Source organism: Heterodontus francisci, chromosome 4 (assembly GCF_036365525.1).
Source record: "Heterodontus francisci isolate sHetFra1 chromosome 4, sHetFra1.hap1, whole genome shotgun sequence".
Classification (NCBI taxonomy): Eukaryota; Metazoa; Chordata; class Chondrichthyes; order Heterodontiformes; family Heterodontidae; genus Heterodontus; species Heterodontus francisci.
The window spans coordinates 72,964,227-72,988,572 of NC_090374.1; the positions used below are offsets into that span (position 1 = coordinate 72,964,227).

At 44.7% G+C, this 24,346-nt stretch overlaps 1 protein-coding gene across 12 annotated transcripts in view; it reads right to left on the reverse strand.

The window, feature by feature from the left end:
• The window catches only part of arb2a (ARB2 cotranscriptional regulator A), a 771,898-nt gene that overhangs the window by 354,573 nt on the left and 392,979 nt on the right, over positions 1-24,346 (reverse strand). For all 12 annotated transcript variants that reach the window (XM_068029690.1, XM_068029694.1, XM_068029691.1 and 9 more), the window contains one exon: positions 17,165-17,284. In XM_068029690.1, the coding sequence (XP_067885791.1) occupies positions 17,165-17,284 (120 nt within the window). The remainder of the gene's footprint in view (positions 1-17,164; positions 17,285-24,346) is intronic.

A 24,346-nucleotide genomic window follows, 5' to 3' on the forward strand; every position in this document is an offset into this window, starting at 1 on the left:
GCCAGGTGTAGAGTGGATAGCCCTTGCCATCCAGCAGTCACCCTCTGGTTTGACGTGATGGTTGAAAGATTGGTGGAACAACACGGACTGGTGGAGAATCAACACCTCATGACTGCTGCTGGGATAGCAGACATTCACCAGCATGATGTACTGAGCATGGTCACACACCAACTGAAAAGTAACCCTTGCGGTTGAGGTACATCTCAGCATTGAGATGTGACACCCCCAAAGCCATTGCACTGGATTTTATGCAGCCGGTGGAGATCCTGCGCTGGGCCCAAAAGGTGAAGGGAACCCTGCCTCAGCCCTCTGGAGGACCCCCTGGCTGTATTTACCGGTGCTCGGGCAATTAACTGCCAAAACAGCACCCATAGCACCAGAACTACGGGTGCTCATAGCCCAATTTTGTGGCAATAATCTTCTATTTTATTGCTGCTGACAATAATTTTACTTGCCTATCATAGAAGTGATTGGGACTGCGAAGTAGATATAAACAACTCAGTTGAATGAATGAGCAGAACAAAAAAAGACTTTGAACAACGTATTCATCTTCATCTTTGCAATGATGTGAAGCAAATCCAATATACAGCAAGCACAATACAAGTAACTACTGCTGACAAACTGAAATGTTAACTCTGTTTCTCTCTCCTCAGTTGCTGCCAGACCTGCTGAGTATTACCAGTATTTTCTGTTTTTACTGCTCATTAGTATTATTTTTAATGTATTACCTTGGTCAGTTGGATGTAATTTCTTCATTGGTTTTGAAACCATTTTAATGTATTTGAAGAGTTTGATGGTTCAGCAGAAAAATGAAAAGCAGTTTCTAGATACCTCTCACTAACATTGGCTTGGATTTTCTGATAGAAATAACAGTGAGACTAACAGCACTCACTGTTGTTCTGGAGTAAATCAGACAACAACTTCTGGAGTCTGCACATGCGCTATTAAATGCAGTTATCAGGAAGTTGCTATCCGAGTTGCCCTGCTCCTCCGGAAGCTTTGCTACAGTGGTACCTCACCAAGAGACTCAAAATTAATTGACAGGAAGAACGTGAAGTTGCAGTACTTACCCACTCTTCTTTGGCCTCCTTGTCTCAAGAGACAATGGTTAAGAGATGGTCAGTCGTTTGTGGAGCAGCGCCTGGAATGGCTATAAAAGCTAATTCGAGAGTGACAGACTCTTCCACAGGCGCTGCAGATAAAATTGGTTGTCGGGGCTGTTACACAGTTGGCTCTCTCCTTGCACTTCTGTCTTTTTTCCTGCCAACTGCTCAGACTCTTCGACTCGCCACTCTTTAGCCCCGCCTTTACGGCTGTCCACCAGCTCTGGCGATCACTGGCAACTGACTCCCACGACTTGTGGTCAATGTCACAGGACCTCATGTCACGTCTTTAAAGCGGAGACATGGACGGCCGGTGGGTCTGATGCCAGTGACGAGCTCGCTGTACAATGGGTCCTTGGGGATCCTGCCATCTTCCATGCGGCTCACATGGCCAGGCCATCTCAAGCGCCACTGGCTCAGTAGGGTGTATATATTGGGCATGTTGGCCGCCTCGAGGACTTCTGCGTTGGAGCTACGGTCCTGCCACCTGATGCCAAGGATTCTCCAGAGGCAGCGAAGATGGAATGAGTTGAGATGTCACTCTTGGCTGCCATACGTTGTCCAGGCCTCGCTGCCGTACAGCAAGGTACTGAGGACACAGGCTTGATACACTCCGACTTTTGTGTTCCGTGTCACTGCCCTATTTTCCCACACCCTCTTGGCCAGTCTGGACATAGCAGCAGAGGCCTTTCCCATGCGCTTGTTGATTTCTGCATCGAGTGACAGGTTACTGGTGATAGTTGAGCCTAGGTAGGTGAACTCTTGAACCACTTCCAGAGTGCGGTCGCCGATATTGATAGATGGAGCATTTCTGACATCCTGTCCCATGATGTTCGTTTTCTTGAGGCTGATGATTAGGCTAAATTCATTGCAGGCAGCCGCAATCCTGTTGATGAGTTTCTGCAGACACTCTTCTGCGTGGGATGTTAATGTAGCATTGTCAGCAAAGAGAAGTTCCCTGATGAGGACTTTCTGTACTTTGGTCTTTGCTCTAAGATGGGCAAGGTTGAACAACCTGCCATCTGATCTTGTGTGGAGGAAAATTCCTCCTTCTGAAGACTTGAACGCATGTGAGAGCAGCAGGGAGAAGAAGATCCCAAACAGTGGAAGTGCGAGAACGCAGCCCTTTTCACGCCACTCAGGATCGGAAAGGGGTCTGATGAGGCATCGCTATGCTGAATTGTGCCTTTCATATTGTCATGGAATGAGGTGATGATACTTAGTAGCTTTGGTGGACATCCGATCTTTGCTGGTAGTCTGAACTGACCACATCTGCTGACGAGGTCAAGGGCTTTGGTGAGATCTTTGAAAGCAACGTAGAGGGGCCTCTGTTGTTCGCTGCATTTCTCCTGTAGCTGGCGAAGGGAGAACAGCATGTCAATGGTGGATATTGCTGCTCGAAAGCCACACTGTGCCTCAGGGTAGACACGCTCAGCCAGCTTCTGGAGTCTGTTTAAAACGACTCGAGCGAAGACTTTCCCCACTATGCTGAGCAGGGAGATTCCATGGTAGTTGTTGTAGTCACCGCGGTCACCCTTGTTCTTAGAGAGGGTGATGATATTGGCATTGCGCATGTCCTGTGGTACTGCTCCCTTATCCCAGCACAGGCAAAGCAGATCATGGAGTGCTGACAGTATAGCAGGCTTGGCACTCTTGATTATTTCAGGGATATATCGTCCTTTCCAGGGGCTTTCCCACTGGTAGAGAATCAATGGCATCGCTGAGTTCCGATTTTGTTGGCTGTTCATCCAACTCATCCATGACTGGCAGAGACTGGGCTGCATTGAGGGCGGTATCAGTGACAACATTTTCCCAGGAGTACAGTTCTCGGTAGTGCTCCACCCAGCGGTCCATTTGATTGCATTGGATGCAGACTTGAGGGGAGCGATCTTCTTGATGGTTGGCCTAAAAGCTCTCTTAATGCCATCATACATTCCTCTGATGTTTCTGGTGTCGGAGGCCAGCTGAATACAACTACATCGGTGTTGCCAGTGGTCATTTGCACAGCGCCTGGCTGTTCTTTGTACAGCGCTTCTGGCTACTTTAAGTGCTACAGATGTTAACTCGCTGGGGTCTTTCTTGTAGTTCAACAGTGCAGTGCCGAAGAAGGGTCACTGACCCGAAACGTTAACTCTGCTTCTCTTTTCACAGATGCTGCCAGACCTGCTGAGTGATTCCAGCATTTCTTGTTTTTATTTCAGATTTCCAGCATCTGCAGTATTTTGCTTTTAGTGCAGTGCGCTGTGACAGGTTCCAGCTCTTCAAAGTGAGATTGAAACCAGTCTGCATTCTGCTTCTCACGTTTGCCAAAGGTGGTCATTGCTGAGTCATAGATGGCATCTCTGATGTGGGCCCACTTTGTCTCTGCATCCCCTGCAGGAGTGTTTTGAAGGGTTTTTTCAAGTGAATTTAGAAACTTGTGTAACAGCTGTGGATAAGAAATTCTGTTAGTGTTGATGCGCGGGCGGCCCTCTGCTTGGAGTGATGTAGCTTCTTTGGTTTGAATCTAACTCTTCTCGCTCGCGGTCCAGAGGGAGACCCAGGTCTTCGTCGAGCGACCCAAAGTTCATATGGAGTGCCCGGATTGGGCCGACGATGAGCGCATGCCAAAGGCCCAGCGAGGCCTTGGCCCCCTCCGCTGGTCCCATACGGAAAATCCTTGATCGGATCCTGGGAGAAGAAGCTCCACATCGCGCCCGGCCATAGCATTGACCCCCCCCCCCCAACCCCCTCCTCTCCCCCCACTCCCTCCCCTTCCCCCCACCCCGTTCCCCCCTCGCACCCTCTTCCCTTCCCCCCTCACACCCCCTTCCTCCCTCACACCCTCTTCCTCCCACCTCCTCCCCCCCTCGCACCCCTTCCCCACCGCACCCCCTCACCCTCCTTCCCCCCACCCCCTCCCTCCTCGCACCCCCTCCCCCTTCCCTCTCCATCTATGAAATCGCACAGTTTACCTGCTCAGGGATAGGAGCTAACAACCCCACTGCCTTGCAGGCATCTCGGGAGCTTCCACGGCACGCAGCTGCCACAGTGTGGACTGCGACATCAACCACTCCCTGATGTGCAGTAAAATTAGACTCAAACCAAAGAAGCTACATCACTCCAAGTTGCAGTACTTACCCACTAGTTATGAAGTAAACATGCCTGAAAAAGGTAGGGCTGGTGCATTTAGATGTAAGTGAATTTTGAATGGTGGGATAAGTCTTGATTATTGCCAAACAGCTTCTCCTACACTAAAAATTTAATGTTACAAGTGTGGAGCTTCATTTCTTCATAATTGCTGTTGGAGACAGGCAACTGGCTAAAACAGGTGCTCGGTTTGTGGAGAATGAAACTGTGTCGTACCAGATATCTGTTGTCTTAAAAAAATTCCTGGGGAAACAGTCATCAGCCTTCATGAAACAAAGGAGACATTCTCCAGTGACACAAAGAATTGCTAGATGTCAAAATAGTCCAAATGCTAGACACAGGCATTAATACACCAGAAGGATTAAAGACAGGCAGAATGAGGATGAAAGCACCTTTAGCAGATCGGCAATTACAGCAGAAGACAAAATATAGCAAAAATAGTGGGCAAATGAATCCTAGGAATACCCAAGGAACAGTTAATAGGTGTTTCAGATTTGATTTGAAGTATCATTATGTGATAAACTGCACCAAAGCAGAGAGGCACGGTCCTTGAAATGGCACATGACGAAGAGAATTCGGAGGATGAAGGTGAGGATAATGATGAATCCGAAAAAATTATACTGGTTACAAGGCGTTTTAGGTCAGTGATGAATGTGTTAATCGCAGACTCTCTTTAACAGTGCAGTGCTGGATAGTGCTTATACTTCAACAGTACGTATGACAGATTGGTTAATATGTTATCTTGATTCACGAAGTAGTGATCGATGCAAGGTAAATGAACATAAAAGTACTACTTGTTTTCTGTTTGGCATTGACAACACATTGAGGTCACTAAAGAGAGTTGTAATTCCATATAAAACAGCTGGAGTAAGCCATTTTATAAGTACTGATATAGTCTCTAGTGAGCTACCTATGCTGTTGAGTAAACGTTCTATGAAAAAGGAACAAATGAAATTTGACATGGAGCATGAATTTTTGGAAAATTAGCTGATCTGCAGATTACCCTGTCACGGCATTTTGTATCTTCTTAACAAAGCCTGATGTTTCTCAGCAGAGAGTTAGACAAGTATTAGTGGCATCAGGTGATAAGAATCAGAAAGAAGAAAACAAATTGTCCTAAAGTTAAATCGACAGTTTGCTTACCCTACTTGTGAAAGGTTAAAAATCCTGCTAAAAGATGCAGGTATTGTTGATGAAGAGTATAGGAGACTAATAGAAGAGATTAGTGAGGGGTGTGAAATCTGTAAAATGTGTCAAAGGATGCAGCCAGTGTCAGTCTTCTATAATGCCTTCCCTGGATGGCCTCATTCTGAGCAGCTTCCCCTCTTGTGCTGCCTGCTGCTGGCATTGTGGCATCAGCCATTGAGCTGCAAGAGCTCTCCTCGGTCGCATCCTCTGCTTTTCATCCCATGGTAGGAGACAAAATTGGGTCTCTAAGACCCATGGCTGTGCAGTTTAGCAACTGGCAAAATGAGACCACGTTAAAATTAACCCGCATTTTGCCATGGTGCTCTAACATTGAAATTATGAGTAGATAGCTTGTAGGCGGGCGACTCACATTGTACACAGCCTGAAAGGGGGAGATGGTGGCATAGTGTTAATGTCACTGAACTAGTAATCTAGAGGCCCAGGCTAATGCTCTGGGGACATGGGTTCAAATCCCACCATGGTAGCTGGTGGAATTTAAATTCAATTAATAAATGCATTTAATTAATAAAAATCTGGAATTGAAAGCTGTAATTGTGCCATGAAACTATCATCGATCGTCGTAAAAACACATCAAGTTCACTAATGTCCTTTAGGGAAGGAAATCTGCCATCCTTACTTGATCTGGCCTGCATGTGACTCCAGACCCACAGCAATTTGGTTGACTCTTAACCGCCCTCTGGCCGAGCATGCCACTTAGTAGTCAAGGGAAAGCCCATCATTGGTCTCCTCCCAATCCTTGAATGGCCACGTGGTTTACAGTATCATTTGACAAAATGGTGTGTGTGATAGTAGAGGCAAGTTTCCCCACTTTCCAACCATCTCCTGCATCCATCATCCTTGACTCACCCAATGTTATCTTACACCTTCCCTCTATGATTTTTGACCCTCACCCCATTTACCTTGGACAGCATAACTATAAATTTATATGTGCCATCCCTCCCCCCGTTCCTATAACAATGACCATAGAAATGCCTATTCTGATCCTTGATCCTCCAAAAATAGATCTAGAAATCATTGCAGAGTCCCACTCCCCTCCCTATTATGATATCGAATACACAACCCTTAGTCTTGACCTTAACCCCTACCGAATCCAACTGTCCCCTGTGGCTGTATCCGCACCCTTCGCCAGCCAGTACCCTGAGTTCGCCCCACAGCACCCCAATGTGGTGAACAACACTCACCCCTCCTTTTAGGCCCGTCATGACAATCACTGTACTTTTCTTTGCAAAACAACACCCCGTCCTCAGCCAAATGCAGCATTAACAACACCTAGGACACACCCTGGGTGCAATAACATTTCCTCCCCTTCTTTGCCAGCTACCCAAGCCCCACCTTGCGTCCTCCCACCCCCACAAGTTAGTCTCAGACTTGGACTGGCTCAGGTACGTTCTGAAACTTTCTAATTATATGCTATGATTATGGATAGTTCAAGCATAGAGCACAAACTGCATTTGAAAAATGTCTAAAAACTTTTTGACCCTGAAATTCCTAGGGCCTGCTTCTTTGCATTTATGCCAGCCATGTGGAACCCTCAACTGCCCTACACCCAAACTGCAAAACGCATCCTACATCTTGGGGATAGCCCCCATCCCCCACCACCCCTTCGTCCTTGGCCCAAATGTGCCAATCATTTTTTTAAGTCCTTGGTTTCCACTGGAGCTGGTCCATTGAAGGTCTACTGCCTTCAGCAGCATTTAAAAGGACATACGCCAGATTTCAACTGACATGGAATCTGCAGAGGCTTTTAAAGGATGTAAAAGGAGAAATTTCCCAAAGAAGCCCAGGAATGCCCACCAACATGCTTGCTTGAGATAGGGACACCGACAGACAGAAGATACACCCACAGATCTCTGGACTGAATATTAAAGATCTGATCAAAATGGGGTAGAATCTCAGTGGAAGCACATCCCCAACCCAACCCCCACCCCACATCCCACTCCCACAACCATAATCTGGAGCTCTAACTCCAGGAATTCTGGGTCTTCTGTAGCTAGTTGCAGTCTATAGTTTGGAGCTAATTTTGCTTTTCAAGTTTAAGATGGAAAAGTCCTTTCTTGCTGGAATAACAATACATTTAACATATGAACATACAAATTAGGAGCAGAAGTAGGCCATTCGACCCTTCGAGCCTACTCTGCCATTCAATAAGATCATGATTGATCTGTTTGTGTCTCGAATTCCACACTCCCATCTACCCCTGATAACCTTTGATTCCCTTGCCTAACAAGCAACTATTTACCTCCGCTTTAAAAATATTCAATGACCCCGCCTCCACCCCTTCTGAGACAGAGAGTTCGAAAGTCGCACAACCCTCGAGAGAACATTTTTCTCCTCATCTCTGTCCTGAAAGGGCGACTCCTAATTTTAAAATGGTGGCCCCTACTTCTGGATTCACCCACAAAAGGAAACATCCTTTCCACATCCACCTTGTCAAGACCGTTCAGGATCTTACATACTTCAATCAAGTCTCCCCTCACTCTTCTAAACTCCAGTGAAAATAAGCCCAGTCTGTCCAACCTTTCCTTATAAGACAACCCGCTCATTCCAGACATCAATCTAGTAAACCTCCTCTAAACTGCCTCCATTGCCTTTACATCCTTCCTCAAATGAGACCAAAGCTGCACACAGTACTCGAGACGTGGTCTCACCAATGCTCTGTATAACGGAAGCATCACATCCTTACTTTTATTTTCAATTCTTCTCATAATAAAGGATAGCATTCCATTAGCCCTCTTTATGACTTGCTGTTCCTGCATACTAACTTTTTGTGACTCATGCACTAGAACACCTAGATCTATCTGCACCTCGGAATTCTGCAGTCATTTTCTGTTTAAGTAATACTCTGCTTTTTTATTCTTCCTGCCAAAGTGAACAACGTCACATTTTCCCACATTATACTCCACCTGCCAGATTTTTGCCCACTCACTCAACCTATCTATATCGGTCTGCAAGCTCCTTATGTCCTCTTCACAACATACCTTCCTACCTATCTTTGTGTCACCTGCAAATTTAGCTATCAAGCCATCACTCCCCTCATCTAAGTCATTGATATAAATTGTAAAAAGTTGAGGCCCCAGCACAGACTCCTGTGTGACTCCACTTGTCACATCCTGCCAATCAGAAAAGGACCCATTCATGCATACCCTGTTTTCTGCCAGCCAGTGATAATATGCTCACAGAATCACAGAGTCGTTACAATGCAGAAGGAGGACATTCAGCCCATCGTGTCTGCACTGGCTCTCCGAAAGAGCAATTCCCTCAGTTCCATTCCCCTGCCTCCTCCCCATAACCCCCTGTAGAAGGGTCACTGACCTAAAACGTTAACTCTGCTTCTCTCTCCATAGATGCTGCCAGACCTGCTGAGTATTTCCAGCATTTCTTGTTTTTATTTCAAATTTCCAGCATCCACAGTATTTTGCTTTTACTCTGTATTTATACCTTTTTGAAGCTGAAACTGCAGCAACCAGATTAGACTGGTCAGCCACTTAACTAATCAGCTACTCTGCAGTAGAGCCTGCTAATCCCTTCCTAAGACTGTAAGAAACTTACTTTACTTTCTTAACCCTACATTAACTAGAGGGTAAATCCCAGTTAAATGCTAACTGCAGACCAGACTTTTATAAAGATAACAATTCTTAAAATCCCCACTCACCAAACTCGAATCTTCACACTCAGCTTGCAATCTGCACTCCGTTACCCTCTACACCATGAACTCCTACTTTGCGCAATATCATTGTCAAATGCCTTCTGGAAATCTAAGTACGTCAACGGGCTCCCCTTTATCCACAGCACATGTTACTCCTTCAAAGAACTCCAATAAATTGGTTAAACATCATTTCCCTTTCACAAAACCATGCTGACTATTCCCGATTACCATGCGTTTTCCTAAGTGCCCAGCTATAGCTTCCTTAATGATCGATTCTAACACCTTTCCCAGACAGACGTCAAGCTAACTGGCCTATAGTTACCTGGTTTCTGTCTCTCCCCCTTCTTGAATAGAGGGTTTATATTTGCTATTTTCCAGTCTGATGGAACCTTTCCAGAATCCAGCGAATTTTGAAAAATTAACACCAACACATCTACTACCTCAATAGCCACCTCTTTTAAGACCATAGGATGAAGCCCATCGGGACCTGGGGACTTGTCAGTCCACAGCTCCATCAGCTTGCTCAGTGGTGATTGTAATTTCACCAAGTTCCTCTCTTCCTTCCATCTCCTGATTTACAGCTGTTACTGGAATGTTTTTTGTGAAGGCAGAAGCAAAATATTAGTTCATTTCATCCGCCATTTCCTTATTATCCGCCATTAACTTCCCATTCTCACTCTCTAGAGGACCAACACTCACTTTACTTAGTCTTTTCCTTTTTAAATACCTGTCAAATCTCTTCCTATCTGTTTTTACATTTCTAGCTAGCTTCCTCTCATACTCTAATTTCTTTCTCCTGATTAACCTTTTAGTCATTCTCTGCTGCTCTTTATATTCTGAGAGGTGATATTCAAATATCTTTGATAGTTATGCATTATCTGTTGGAACATTACTGGACACATGGGATAAATTTTCATCTGGAATGCATATCAGGCAGATTTTACACAATGCAGGCGATTCACTCTGCCAGGCTCTCGCCTGGGGGATGAAGATGAAAACCTGGTTTTTATTTATCAATAATAAACATAACTATGGTATGCAGTAATATTTGTTTTTGAACAATATGCTATAATTACTAACCTAATACAATTTTGCCAGCTATATAAGATACAAACAGAGCATACACAAATTGAATAATTAATTGGGTCCAGTAACAAGTTTATCATAAAATTCTGACATAGAGGCTGCATAATGTGGATGCGTAATGCCCGTTTTTTGGCACTCGAGGTGTTGCTTTGCCTCCATAATGGCATGTGGGCTACGCGTGCACACTTTTGGTGTGGGCCGGGATGGACATCATTTTAGGTAAGTCAGCAGTGCGCGCCAGAAGTATGTAGAACAGGCAGATTGTGACGTCAGTCAACATGTAATGCTGATTTCACTCCAGCGGAGCCATTTTAGACCTCATTGTTCCAGTTAACAACCTCTCCTAACTTTGCACAACTGAACATGCATTCAGCAACAGGAAGGACCCCCCCACCAATGCTATTTAAAGAGGTCATCAACCACCTTCACGTTAGTTGTTGATTGATTTTGAGTGACTGCTGCTGAATTAGTAGTGATTTGGTGGTTTGTACTGGCATTTATAAAATTGGTGAACTCTACAGGGCGTGGTGTGGCATGTGGTGAATACCTTGGTTTTCACTTCAAAGTTTCTGTTCAGACCACTTGCTCCCAGTTATAGGTGCTATAGTTTCCATTCCCCTTGGCCTGCAGCATGCTAGGGAGAATGAGCAGAGGCAATACAAATGAGGACATGCTGCTCAAAGAGGGAGAAAGGGTAGAATGGCTGTCTGCAAGAGGTCATATGCACCCAGGATCTTCGGGGAGCAATTCTCGTACCTCAATCTAAGTCAGGAACAGTGCACTAGATGCCTCCGTTTCATTAAGGATGAGTTCACTGAATTCTGCCATGTCTTGCACGCAGAGTTGCAGCCTCAGAGCTGGGTGAGGATGGTGCAGCCAGTGGCTGTGAAGATGACTGTGGCCATGAATGTCTTCATGTTGGGTTCCTTCCAGGCAGGACTTCACCAAAATTTTGCAGTTTACCACCCACTGTTGTATAAGAGAGGTGACTGATGCATTATATACAAAGGTGGGGAATACCTTGCCTTCTCTCTTTCCAGAGAGAAGCAGGTGGAGTATGTACGCGGCTTTGCAAGGATAGCATGATGCGCCAGCACTGCTTTCCATGAGGTGCTTTGGGCCATCAGCAGCAGCAGAATTGTACTCAACCATAACCTGTAACCTCATGGCCCAGCATATCCCCCACTCTACCATTACCATCAAGCCAGGAGACCAACCCTGGTTCAATGAAGAGTGCAGGAGGGCATGCCAAGAGCAGCACCAAGTGTCACCTGGTGAAGCTACAACCCAGGACTACTTGCATGTCAAACTGCATAAGCAGCATGCAATGGACAGAGCTAAGCGATTCCATAACCAATGGATCAGATCTAAGCTCTGCAGTCCTGCCACATCCAGCCATGAATGGTGGTGGACAATTAAACAACTAACTGGAGGAGGTGGCTCCACAAATATCCCCATCCTCAATGATGGGGGAGCCCAGCACATCAGTGCGAAAGATAAGGCTGAAGCATTTGCAAAAATCTTCGGCCAGAAGTGCCGAGTTGATGATCCATCTCGGCCCCCTCCTGAAGTCCCAGCATTACAGATGCCAGACTTCAGCCAATTTGATTCACTCCTCGTGATATCAAGAAACAAATGAAGGCACTGGATACTGCAAAGGCTATGGGTCCTGACAATATTCCGGCAATAGTACTGAAGACCTGTGCTCCAGAACTTGCCACACCCCTAGCCAAGCTGCTCCAGTATAGCTACAACACTGGCATCTACCCGGCAATGTGGAAAATTGCCCAGGTATGTCCTGTACACAAAAAGCAGGACAAGTCCAACCTGGCCAATTACCGCCCCATCAGTCTACTCTCAATCATCAGTAAAGTGATGGAAGGTGTCATCAACAGTGCCACCAAGCAGCACTTGCTTAGCAATAACCTGCTCAGTGACGCTCAGTTTGGGTTCCGCCAGGGCCACTCAGCTTCTGACCTCATTACAGCCTTGGTTCAAACATGGACAAAAGAGCTGAACTCAAGAGGTGAGGTGAGAGTGACTGCCCTTGACATCAAGGCAGCATTTGACCAAGTATGCCATCAAGGAACCCTAGCAAAACTGGAGTCAATGGGAATCAGGGGGAAAACACTCTGCTGGTTGGCTTCATACCTAGCGCAAAGGAAGATGGCTGTGGTTGTTGGAGGTCAATCATCTGAGCTCCAGGACATCACTGCAGGAATTCCTCAGGGTAGTAGGGTAGTGTCCTAGGCCCAACCATCTTCAGCTGCTTCATCAATGACCTTCCTTCAATCATAAGGTCAGAAGTGGGGATGTTCGCTGATGATTGCACAATGTTCAGCACCATTCGTACCATTCTCAGTTACTGAAGCAGTCCGTGTAGAAATGCAGCAAGACCTGGACAATATCCAGGCTTGGGCTGATAAATGGCAAGTAACATCTGTGCCACACAAGTGCCAGGCAATGACCATTTCCAACAAGAGAGAATCTAGCCATCTCGCCTTGACATTCAATGGCATCACCATCGCTGAATTCCCCACTATCAACATCCGAGGGGCTCCCACTGACCAGAAACTGAACTGGAGTAGCCATATAAATACCATGGCTACAAGAGCAGGTCAGAGGCTAGGAATCCTGCGGTGAGTAACTCACCTCCTGACTCCCCAAAGCCTGTCCACCATCTACAAGGCACAAGTCAGGAGCGTGATGAAATACTCTCCACTTGCCTGGATGGGTGCAGCTCCAACAAAACTCAAGAAGCTCGACACCATCCAGAACAAAGCAGCCTGCTTGATTGGCACACCATCCACAAACATTCACTCCCTACACCACCGATGCACAGTGGCAGTAGTGTGTACCATCTACAAGATGCACTGCAGCAAAGCACCAAGGCTCCTTAGACAGCACCTTCCAAACCCGCGAGCACTACCAACTAGAAGGACAAGGGCAGCAAATGCATGGGAACACCACCACCTGCAAGTTCCCCTCCAAATCACACACCATCCTGACTTGGAACTATATCACCGTTCCTTCACTGTCGCTGGGTCAAAATCCTGGAACTCCCTTCCTAACAGCACTGTGGGTGTACCTACCTCACAAGGGCTGCAGCGGTTTAAGAAGGCAGCTCACCACCACCTTCTCAAGGGCAATTAGGGATGGGCAATAAATGCTGGCATAGCCAGTGACACCCACATTCCATGAATGAATAAAAAAAAAGGCTGCCTGTGAACGCACATACATTGCTTTACGGATGCCCCATCTAAATTCAGAGATGTACCACAACTGCAAAGGGTTCCACTCCCTCAATGTGCAGCTGATGTGTGATCATGCATAGCGCATCATGCAAATCAATGCCTGCTAAACTGGCAGCAGTCGTGATGCCTTTATTCTGCACCAGTCCACTGTGCCATCAGCATTTGAGCTACCAGGAGAGAACCAAGTGTGGCTACTGGGTGACTAGGGCTATTCGCTGACAACCTGGCTCATGAATCGGTGCACAACCAAGGCACATATGTATAATGAGAGCCAAGGCACAGAATGTCATTGGGCAGACCATTGGAGTGGTCAAGTGGCACTTCCACTGCCTGGACTGCACTAAAAGAGGCCTGCAATATTCTCCGGAGCACATCAGACTCGTAGGTCTGCTGCATCTTGCACCCTGCGGCATCATGGGGACACTGGCCTTGGAAGGCCCAGCTTTGGACCGCCCACCTCGACACAGGTAACAGCAGTCTGGACTAGCTGGCTGACAGGCAACAGCAAGGTCAACGGCCAAGTGGCAGTGATAGGAGGACATATGCTGGCATCCTAACAGAAGACAGCAGATTCATGCTCCCCAAGTGAAGCCTCAGCAATCCTCATATTGTGTTGGAGGACAAACTGCTGTGAGATCCTGCAAACCCCTTTGAGAACTAGTACCTGCAGTCATGATGGTAGCAGTCTGAGCCTGCATGGCAGCAAACTGCGCTTACATGATTTCAGTCTGAGCTTCCACTGTAGCCATAGACTAAATGACATGTTTCTGCTGGACTTGAAAATGCAGCTAAAACTGCAATAACACAAATGGACATTAAATTAAATGTTGAAACATGGCTGCCCTTTAAAAAATTAAAGAAGAATATGTTCATAATACATCATATCTATATAAATGATTAATACCAACATTTTGAAAATTATTTTTTAAATTAACAGGTTCCTGACAACATATGGAATGTAAAATTTCACTTTCAAGGACCTAAAAGCTTGTAAATATTTTACAATCATTGAAGAACTGAAGTATACTCAAAAAAACCACCTCTGAGTTAGAGTGTGTACTGAAGGGAGTCATACAGTCCTAAAATGATTAATTGTGGCACCCATTAATTTGAAAACATAATGATACATCAATGTCAGCTTTTTTTAAAGTTCTAGTTCTTTTGTGACAGATATTGGATGTGCCTGTGGATGCATTATGTCATGCCATTCATGCATTCAGCCCCTGCACTGCAAGAAGTCTTGAGAACTTGTTCCTCCCACTATCCTCTTTTCCTGAAAAAACATCTTTATAACTTCTCATTTACTGGTTACTTCCTGAACCAAGACCAGAATGCCTTGTGGAAGACTTTAGCCCAGCCTGGGATAAATTCACAGGCTCAGGGGCATCTTCACCCTAAAGCCCCAAGGTCAGATGTCAAGCCTTGCTCTGAGACATCTGGATACATTATAGTGAAGAACAAAAGTGGAAAAAATATCCACCAGTGTGACGAGAGACACAGACAGAAGAATGTCACACTGGTCATCCACTGCCCTTCATTTCAGTCTTTAGGTGGCAAGACTTTGCATTGTTTAGTCTGAGGACAAACATCATTTACCATATCCATTGGCAACACCAATACTTCGCTGACTAAAGGTCAATCATCTCACTCTCCATTTTCAATTTGCAATATGTTTTTAATTCAGTTCTCCAAAATTTTCCAAAATTTATTACTAAATCCAAACAACATAAATTTTACTTTTTGCTAAACATCTATTGCATTTCTCACCATGCAAAATAACATATTTAAACTTGAGAATTCATATAAATTTGTATTTAATTTAGAATCATTGTAAAACAGTGCTCCAATGTTCTTTTTTGGCAGCGAAATTAAATACAAATCCCCATCAATTCAGCCTTTCATTCTGTTTTCTTTGTACATGCAGTATAACCATGTTAACAAACTTTCAGAATGTTTCCTTTGCCTATACAAATGGCCTGTGCATTGTTGTAATGAGCCCAAAAGTTAGTTTTAACATCAAATAAATTTTCCTTTCATCTGTCTGGGACAATGATATATTTATCACCCCTAGTTTGTTTATAACACTCTGTTTCACCCAGTTTGCAGGGTATTGCAATGGGATCACAGAAGAATTATCTCTGAACTATTGTACTTTATTAAATATATATTTTGGATTTTGTCTTTAATAAAAGAAAATATTGAAACAAAAACAGAGTTCCTCAGTTCAGCAAATTTATTCAGTGAGTAGTTGAAGCACACAGATTTGAAAATCCCAGTTTGTGCTGAGTTAACTGATCTCAATCGACCTCAGCGTTACTTAAATAAGAGAAAATTAGCCAGTGTTCCCACTTGTGATTACTATTCACTAACCATGCTGAAAATGTGTGTTGTGTCCATCTGGTGCAGACAGTATCAGGGTCTACTCTTTCCCTTGTGGTAGAATAGCCTGCTGAGCCTCACAGTCAAGAATCATAATTGAATAGTGGTACCAGAGGGCAAATAGTAACTTACATAGAATCTACAGCACCGAAACAGGCCATTCTGCCCAACTGGACTTTGCTCGCCTTTATGCTCCACATGAGCCACCTCCCAACCTTCTTCATCAAATTCCATCAGCATATTTTCCCTTATGTGCTTATCTAGCTCCCCCTTAAATGCATCTATGCTATTTGCTTCAGCTAATCCTTGTGGTCGCGAGTTCCTAATTTATTTATTTATTTAGAGATACAGCACTGAAACAGGCTCTTCAGCCCACCGAGTCTGTGTCGACCAAGAACCACCCATTTATACTAACCCTGCAGTAATCCCATATTCCCTATCACCTACCTACACGAGGGGCAATTTACAATGGCCAATCTACCTATCACCTGCAAGTCTTTGGTGGTGGGAGGAAATCGGAGGACCCGGCGAAAACCCACACGGTCACAGGGAGAACTTGCAAACTCCGCACAGGCAGTACCCAGAATTGAACCCAGGTCCCTGGAGCTGTGAGGCTGCGGTGCTAACCACTGCGCCACTGTGTCGCCCACATTCTTTGAGTAAAAAAAGTTTCTCCTTAATTCCCTATTGTATTCATTAATGACTTTCTTATATTTATGACCTCTAGTTTTGGACTGCTGTGCAAGTGCAAAACTTTTTTCTATATCATCCCTATCAAACCCTTTCATATTCTTAAAGATCTCTATCTGGTTACCTCTCAACCTTCCCTTTTCTAGAGAAGAGGCCCCCAGGCTATTCAGCATTTCCTGATAAGTATACCCTCTCAATTCTGGTATCATCTTTATGAATCTTTTTTGTACCTTCTCCAGTGCCTCTATATCCTTCTTAAAATATGGAGACCAGAATTGAGTACAGCACTCCAAGTGTAACAGAACTTGTCTGCTTTTCAATTCTATCCCTCTAGAAATAAACTCCAGTGCTTTGTTTACTTTTTTACAGCCTTATTAGGTGTATCTGTACCTCTAGTTCCCTTTGCTCCTCCGCCCCATTTAGACTCATTATTGAAGCAGTATGTGGCCACCTTATTCTTTCCACCAAAACACAGAACCTCACATTTATCCACACAAAATAAATATTTAGGATTAAAAATCAGGTTAGTGGATATCTTGAAAATTTAGGCTGAAAATCACTTTTACATTGTCTCATTGAGCAAGAAGTATAGTATGCTTATGTCCAGTGTGTAGTAAAAAAAATGCATCATATTTGGTCCCAGCTGGCAATGAAATCAAAGTACTTACTAACTCCACAAACACCAGGCCACCATAACTGTGGGCAACAAATACTACATTCTTGGCAGAAGATCTAGAAATGAAGTGATCCCAGACATACAGTGTATGCTCTTCCGGAGTGCTGTTATCCTGTAAAAGAAATGGAGAAAAAAAACAGTACAAAATGGAAATCCAAGTTGGAGAATCATGCTAGTTTTTGGTGGATGAATATTTGGAGGAATCTGGAGAGTGGATGCTTCTTGAGAAAACATATTTTTTGGCTATATTTTAAACTAAATGAGATATATTTTAAGCCACTCTCAAGGCATCTGAAGTAGCTACCAATAAGAAATGTTTATAGAATTATAAAAATTTCCAGCACAGAAGGAGACTGTTCATTCCATCATGACTGTCCCAGCCCTCTTAAAGTACAACATGTTCAGTTCCATTCTCTTACCCTTACATCATACCTTTAAAAAAAAGATCCATTTTCTTTCAAAAATTATTAATGGATTTTGTTTCCACAACTGTTTCTGATAGAGCAGTCCACATGCCAACTACTCTCTGCTTAAAAAGACTTTCTAAACTTCTTCCTTCATTCTTTCGGTGATAAACTATCCCTTGTGTTTGCAGATTAACTGACTAACAGATGCTTTGCTTCATGCACTTGGGTCTTAAGGATTACCTGGGCATACTGCATCGGGAGAAGTCGCATGTGTGGAATTGCATACCCGTAACAGGACCTGCCTGATTTTTACCAGTTTGTTCTTCCTCTATGTATCACAACCAGCAAATCTTTTACATCGAAGTGCAATATGAGGAAAATATGCCCCTTAAGGTGCAGTTATCCTGCCACAGTTTATCCTAACTTCATGATACTTCCCCAGCACTGAGCCGAGAAACCAACACTAACTCTTTTAAATCATACAAATACAGTATAATTATTTTAACTGCTTTAAAAAAACTGATCATACTGATCATAAAGCCAGACCATAACCTCTGCCCTCATTTTTTGGACAACAGCTGTTGGTAATGATTCTGCTATTCCCATTTATACCTTCCCTCGACACATCTTTTGTTTCTTTCCATCACTCATTTCCATCTCCTTTTGCCTTGCACCATCATCCTTTTGTCATTTATTCCTCTGCCTTCCACCCTATCACTAATCCTCCCTTTGTGCTTTACCCCCACCTTTCCCCACCTCTGTACTTGCATAAAACTTGATAAAACCTGATACATCTCTAACTTTTTCCAGTTCTGTCGAAAGGTCATCGACCTGAAACGTTGCACTGAACTTTATCAGCCCTCAGGGGATGGGCATGGTGGCGTGGGGGACCATAAAATTTTGAGGCGGAGAAGGCGAGGGGTGAAATGCCTGTCGCCTTCCTGACGCCATTCAATTTTGTCATGGGTGGGGTAGACTGAGGACAGCCTTCCCGCCCAGGGGCCAGTTGAGGCCCTTAGGTGGGCCTCACCCCGCTGCTGCTGGCACTTATCCAGTGTGGGGTGAGTGTCTCCACCACGTGGGGAGGCTGCCCAGTAACACCAGACGGTCTCTGTGTGGGCTGGTTAGGGGGGTGGTCCTCCTGTTTTGGTAATCTGGGGCCAACGGAGGGCTCACGGAGGCCACAGGTTGCAAAGGCCGCCCCTGTGCCAACACCCACCCCCTGGCCTCAACAACCTGCACCCCCCAGCCCTCACCGGGGTCTGTCTGACTTGGCCCAGCCAGCCGGCCCCCACTAATCTGCTCTGAGGCTCCAGCACTGCTCTTGGTCCTGGTCTCACAGTACAATAGTGACCGCCATTCTCAGTGGTATTGCTGGGTCTGCTGAGCTGCCGGCTCCCTGATGGCTGACAGCTCTTGGAGGCAGGATCCCTGACCTTAAAGAGAGGGGGACCCCGGCGCTGGGCAGTTAATTGCCTGAGCGCCATAAAATGCAACCTGAGGTCCCCAAAACCACCGAGGAAGGGTTCCCTTCACCTTTCTGGCCTGGTGTTGGGACCCGTGCCGGCTGCATAAAATCCAGCCCACTAACTCTGTTTCTCTCTTCACAGATGCTGCCTGACTTGTTGAATATTTCCAGTATTTTCTTTTTTTTTATTTCAGATTTCCAGCATCCACGGTATTTTGCTTTTGTGCTAAAAATAATCTGTAAGTTTGTTCCTACATCAGCACTCAGAAACAGGCTTTACCTTTTTTAAAGCTATATGGGAAAGTGTGTAGGTACTCATGGAGGAGACCACAGACATAAGCATAGAAGGGAAAACAGGAGGGATCACAGAAAAGACGATGCAGGTGACTGGGGACAGAACAACATGAGGCAATGTGTGGGGTAAGTAGCTACCAAAGAGAAGTTCGGGGAAATAGGAAGAAGGTTTAATGGTTATCGTGCACAAAAAAAGCTACATTACCAGTCCACTATAAGCAATGCCATGGGATTTTCCAGTAACTTATTAAAAAGCCTTGCAAATGTATACATTTCCTGTTCCACACTTACCTTCTATTACTCTCTCCTATCATGCCTATTCTAGCATGCTATTTCAATTCTGCTTTTCTGTCATGGGTAAATTTACTTCACATTTTGCATACCTCACACCGAGTCATCTGAACCTGGGCTGTAGTGCTGTTTTACTTACCTAAGAGACCTACCAGCTGTGTCTACATTTGGTAGTGCTACAGTACTGCTGCCCTGTGCCTCAATGCTAACTACTCCACCGCTGCTGCTCTCCTCTTACAACTGCCGACTCTACTCCAACATTCCATCTTCAAGTTACTTTTAACTTAGGCATCTTGCAGACTTCCACTTCGTAGTTCATGATAGCCCTGCACTGCTTGGTAAGCTCTCTTATAGGCTGGTTCCATTTGCCTCACTTTGTCCCATCTAGGGTCTCTATCATACTTGCTGCTGCGCTGTTCCCTGCTTCCCTTCAGAGTTTTAGCACTAAGCTCATGCTTCCACTCCAGCACTACCTACCTAACAACTACTATTCTGCCGTTCTCCTGTCACCCCTACGTACCACAGCTAAGACCACATTTCTGCTGTCACACTTGCACTTTTTTCAAAGTAAAAGAGCAACATATCAGAACTGAAGAGGTAAGGAATGTACAAATCAAAGGGAGAGGTTGGAATGCTACCAATGAGAAACTATTAAGGGATTACGAAAATAACCAATCTTAAATTATCGATAAGGAGAATGCACCAATAAAAGTGAAAAATAACCAGTTCATTCAAAATTCTTGTTGAAAAATTTTGTGTTATCTTTTTTCTCAGTAGTTCAAATTTCAAATTAAAAACATCAACAGATTACAAATTTCACAACAATATGGTTAAATGTACCCACTGAATTGCCTCTTGTGTCTTTTAAAACAGTTGAAGTTTTTACTTCAAGGTCTTAACCTCTCAAAAGCTAAGGCTTTGGCTGGATATGAAAAAAAATTCTGTTTCACTCAGAATTTATAACACCTGTGCATTCTGTGCATGCGCAGTTTGTACAATTTCCCTGCATGCACAGGGTTCCACACAGTGAAGACCTATTACTACCCGACACTTTCAAATTTGATGCTACTTTGGTACCAACATAAATTCTGTGCTGCAAATAGAAATTGCCTGGTTCTTTCATTTATTTTCCTTTTCAAACATTGCTTCACGTTTTCAAATGTCAACTGTATATGCATCCTTCCTCACTCACCGCAGCATCCACCCTAATTTTGTGCGCAGTCAGCGTATAGGTCCACTAAATCAGATCAAGAAATGAAATCAGTAATGAGTTATTTTATAGGAGTGAAACATTAATGTTGCACGCCCAAGTAATGCATCTGGGCTAAGTCTCCTTCGATTACTCAAAGAGTAAATTTGTTGGCTAACTCAAATTGGCAGTTCCAGACAACCCCCAGGATTTGGCAGGACTCCCAGCGTGGTTTTAGAAGTCCAGCACATTTATTGGGACGCTTCCCAATCTATTCCTGTTGTGAACTAAGATGTAGAAAAAATTATGAAACCAGTTTCAACCCCTGCTTATCAACTCTGCAGTTATCTCATATAGAATCTAAATAAGGATTGTCAACTTATCTCAGCAAGAAATCCAAATCTGTTTTCCCAGACAGAAAATCTAGGTTGCAAGTAGCATTCAAACATGGACTGGCAATTTATTTATTTAGAGATACTTCTACTCTCATTATATTGGATATTCTACCAAATTGGCCTTTTTCCAGGATATAGTTGTGCCCCTTGTGGAGAATGCTATGCAAGTACGTAAAATTTAGTGGGACCTAGTAGCAGTGTTTCATAGCATTATGTTCTGCAAACGCTTCCTTTCACTGTTTACATGAATAATTTGGATATAAGGTTGGAGGGAATGATGTCCAAATTTGTAGATTATACTAAAATAGGCACAGTAATTTAATTCTGAGGGCCAAAGGAAGCTGATAAGATAGAGTCACAGAGTTGTACAGCACAGAAACAGGCCCTTCGGCCAATCGTGTCTGTGCCGGCCATAAAGCACCTAACTATTCTAATCCCATTTTCCAGCACTTGGCCTGCAGCCTTGTATGTTATGACGTTTCAAGTGCTCATCTAAATACTGCTTAAATGTTGTGAGAGTTCCTGCCTCTACCACCTCTTCAGGCAGTGCATTCCAGATTCCAACCACCCTCTGAGGGAAAAAGTTTTTGCTCAGATTCCCTCTAATCCTCCTGCCCCTTACCTGAATCTATGCTCCCTGGTTATTGACCCCTCCACTGAGGGAAAATGTTTCTTCCTATCTAACCTATCAGTGTCCCTCATAATTTTGCATATTGCAATCATGTCCCCCTTCAGCCTTCTTTCTCTAAGGAAAACAGCCCTGGTCTTTTCAGTCTCTCTTCACAGCTGAAATCACAGAATAATACAGTGCAGAAGAGGCCCTTCGGTCCATCCAGTCTGCACCGCTGCATTAAAACACCTGACTTGTCTACCAAATCCCATTTGCCAGCACTTGGCCCATAGCCTTGAATGTTATGACGTGCCAAGTGCTCATCCAGGTACTTTTTAAAGGATGTGAGGCAACCTGCTTCTACCACCCTCCCAGGCAGGGCATTCCAGACCGTCACCACCCTCTGGGTAAAAAAGTTCTTCCTCAAATCCCCCTTAAACCTCCCGCCCCTCACCTTAAGCTTGTGACCCCTCGTAACTGAGCCTTTGACTAAGGGGAACAGCTGCTCCCTATCCACCCTGTCCATGCCCCTCATAATCTTGTACACCTCGATCAGGTCACCTCTCAGTCTTCTCTGCTCCAGTGAAAACAACCCAAGCCTATCCAGCCTCTCTTCATAGCTTAAATGTTCCATCCCAGGCAACATCCTGGTGAATCACCTCTGCACCCCCTCCAATGCAATCACATCCTTCCTATAATGTGGCGACCAGAATTGCACACAGTACTCCAGCTGTGGCCTTACCAAAGTTCTGTACAACTCCAACATGACCTCCCTGTTTTTGTAATCTATGCCTCAATTGATAAAGGCAAGTGTCCCATATGCCTTTTTCACCACCCTATTAACCTGCCCTTCTGCCTTCAGAGATCTATGGACAAACACACCAAGGTCCCTTTGTTCCTCGGAAATTCCCAGTGTCAGGCCATTCATTGAATACTTCCGTGTCACATTACTCCTTCCAAAGTGTATCACCTCACACTTTTCAGCGTTAAATTCCATCTGCCACCTTTCTGCCCATTTGACCATCCCGTCTATATCTTCCTGTAACCTAAGACACTCCACCTCACTGTTAACCACTCGGCCAATCTTTGTGTCATCCGCGAACTTACTGATCCTACCCCCCACATAGTCATCTATGTTGTTTATAGAAATGACAAACAATAGGGGCCCCAGCACAGATCCCTGTGGTACGCCACTGGACACTGGCTTCCAGTCACTAAAACAGCCGTCTGTCATCACTCTCTGTCTCCGACAGCTGAGCCAATTTTGAATCCACCTTATCAAGTTACCTTGTATCCCATGTGCATTTGCTTTCTTGATAAGTCTCCCATGTGGGGCCTTGTCAAAGGCTTTGCTGAAATCCATGTAAACTACATCAACTGCACTACCCTTATCTACACACCTAGTCACATGCTCAAAAACTTCAATCAAATTTGTTAGGCATGACCTCCCTCTGACATAGCCATGCTGACTATTCCAAATCAAATTTTGCCTCTCCAAGTGGTGATAGATTCTCTCCTTCAGAATTTTCTCCAATAGTTTCCCTACCACTGATGTGAGACTCACTGGTCTGTAGTTCCCTGGCTTATCTATACAACCTTTCTTAAATAGTGGGACCACATTAGCTGTTCTCCAGTCCTCTGGCACCTCCCCCGTGGCCAGAGAGGAATTAAAAATTAGGGTCAGAGCCTCCCAAAGCATCCTGGGACACAAATCGTCCGGACCTGGAGATTTGTCCACTTTTAAGCCTTCCAAAACCTCCAATACCTTGTCACTCCCTATGACAATTTGCTCAGGAATCTCACAGTCTCTCTCTCTAGGTTCCATATCTACGTCCTCTTTTTCTTGGGTGAAGACAGATGTGAAGTGTTCGTTCAACACCCTACCAATGTCCTCTGGCTCCACCCACAAATTTCCCCCTTGGTCCCTAATGGGTCCTACTCTTTCCCTGGTTATCCTCTTCCCATTGATATACTTATAGAATATCTTGGGATTTTCCCTACTTTTACCAGCCAGAGCTTTCTTATATCCCCTCTTTACTCTCCTAATTGCTTTCTTAAGCTCCATCCTACACTTTCTGTACTCCACTAATGCTTCCGTTGATTTGCTCTCCTTGTATTTGCTCCAGCCCAGGCAACATCCTGGTGAATCTCCTCTGCACCTCTCTAGTGCAATCACATCCTTCCTATAGTGTGGCGCCCAGAACTGTGCACAGTACTCCAGCTGTGGCCTAACTAGCGTTTTATACAGCTCCATCATAACCTCCCTGCTCTTATATTCTATGCCTCGGCTAATAAAGGCAAGTATCCCATATGCCTTCCAAACCACCTTATCTACTTGTGCTGCTGCCTTCAGTGATCTATGGACAAGTACACCAAGGTCCCTCTGTACTTCTGTACTTCCTAGGGTCCTACCATCCATTGTACATTCCCTTGCCTTGTTAGTCCTCCCAAAATGCATCACCTCACAATTCTCAGGATTAAATTCCATTTGCCATTGCTCCACCCATCTTTCCAGCCCAC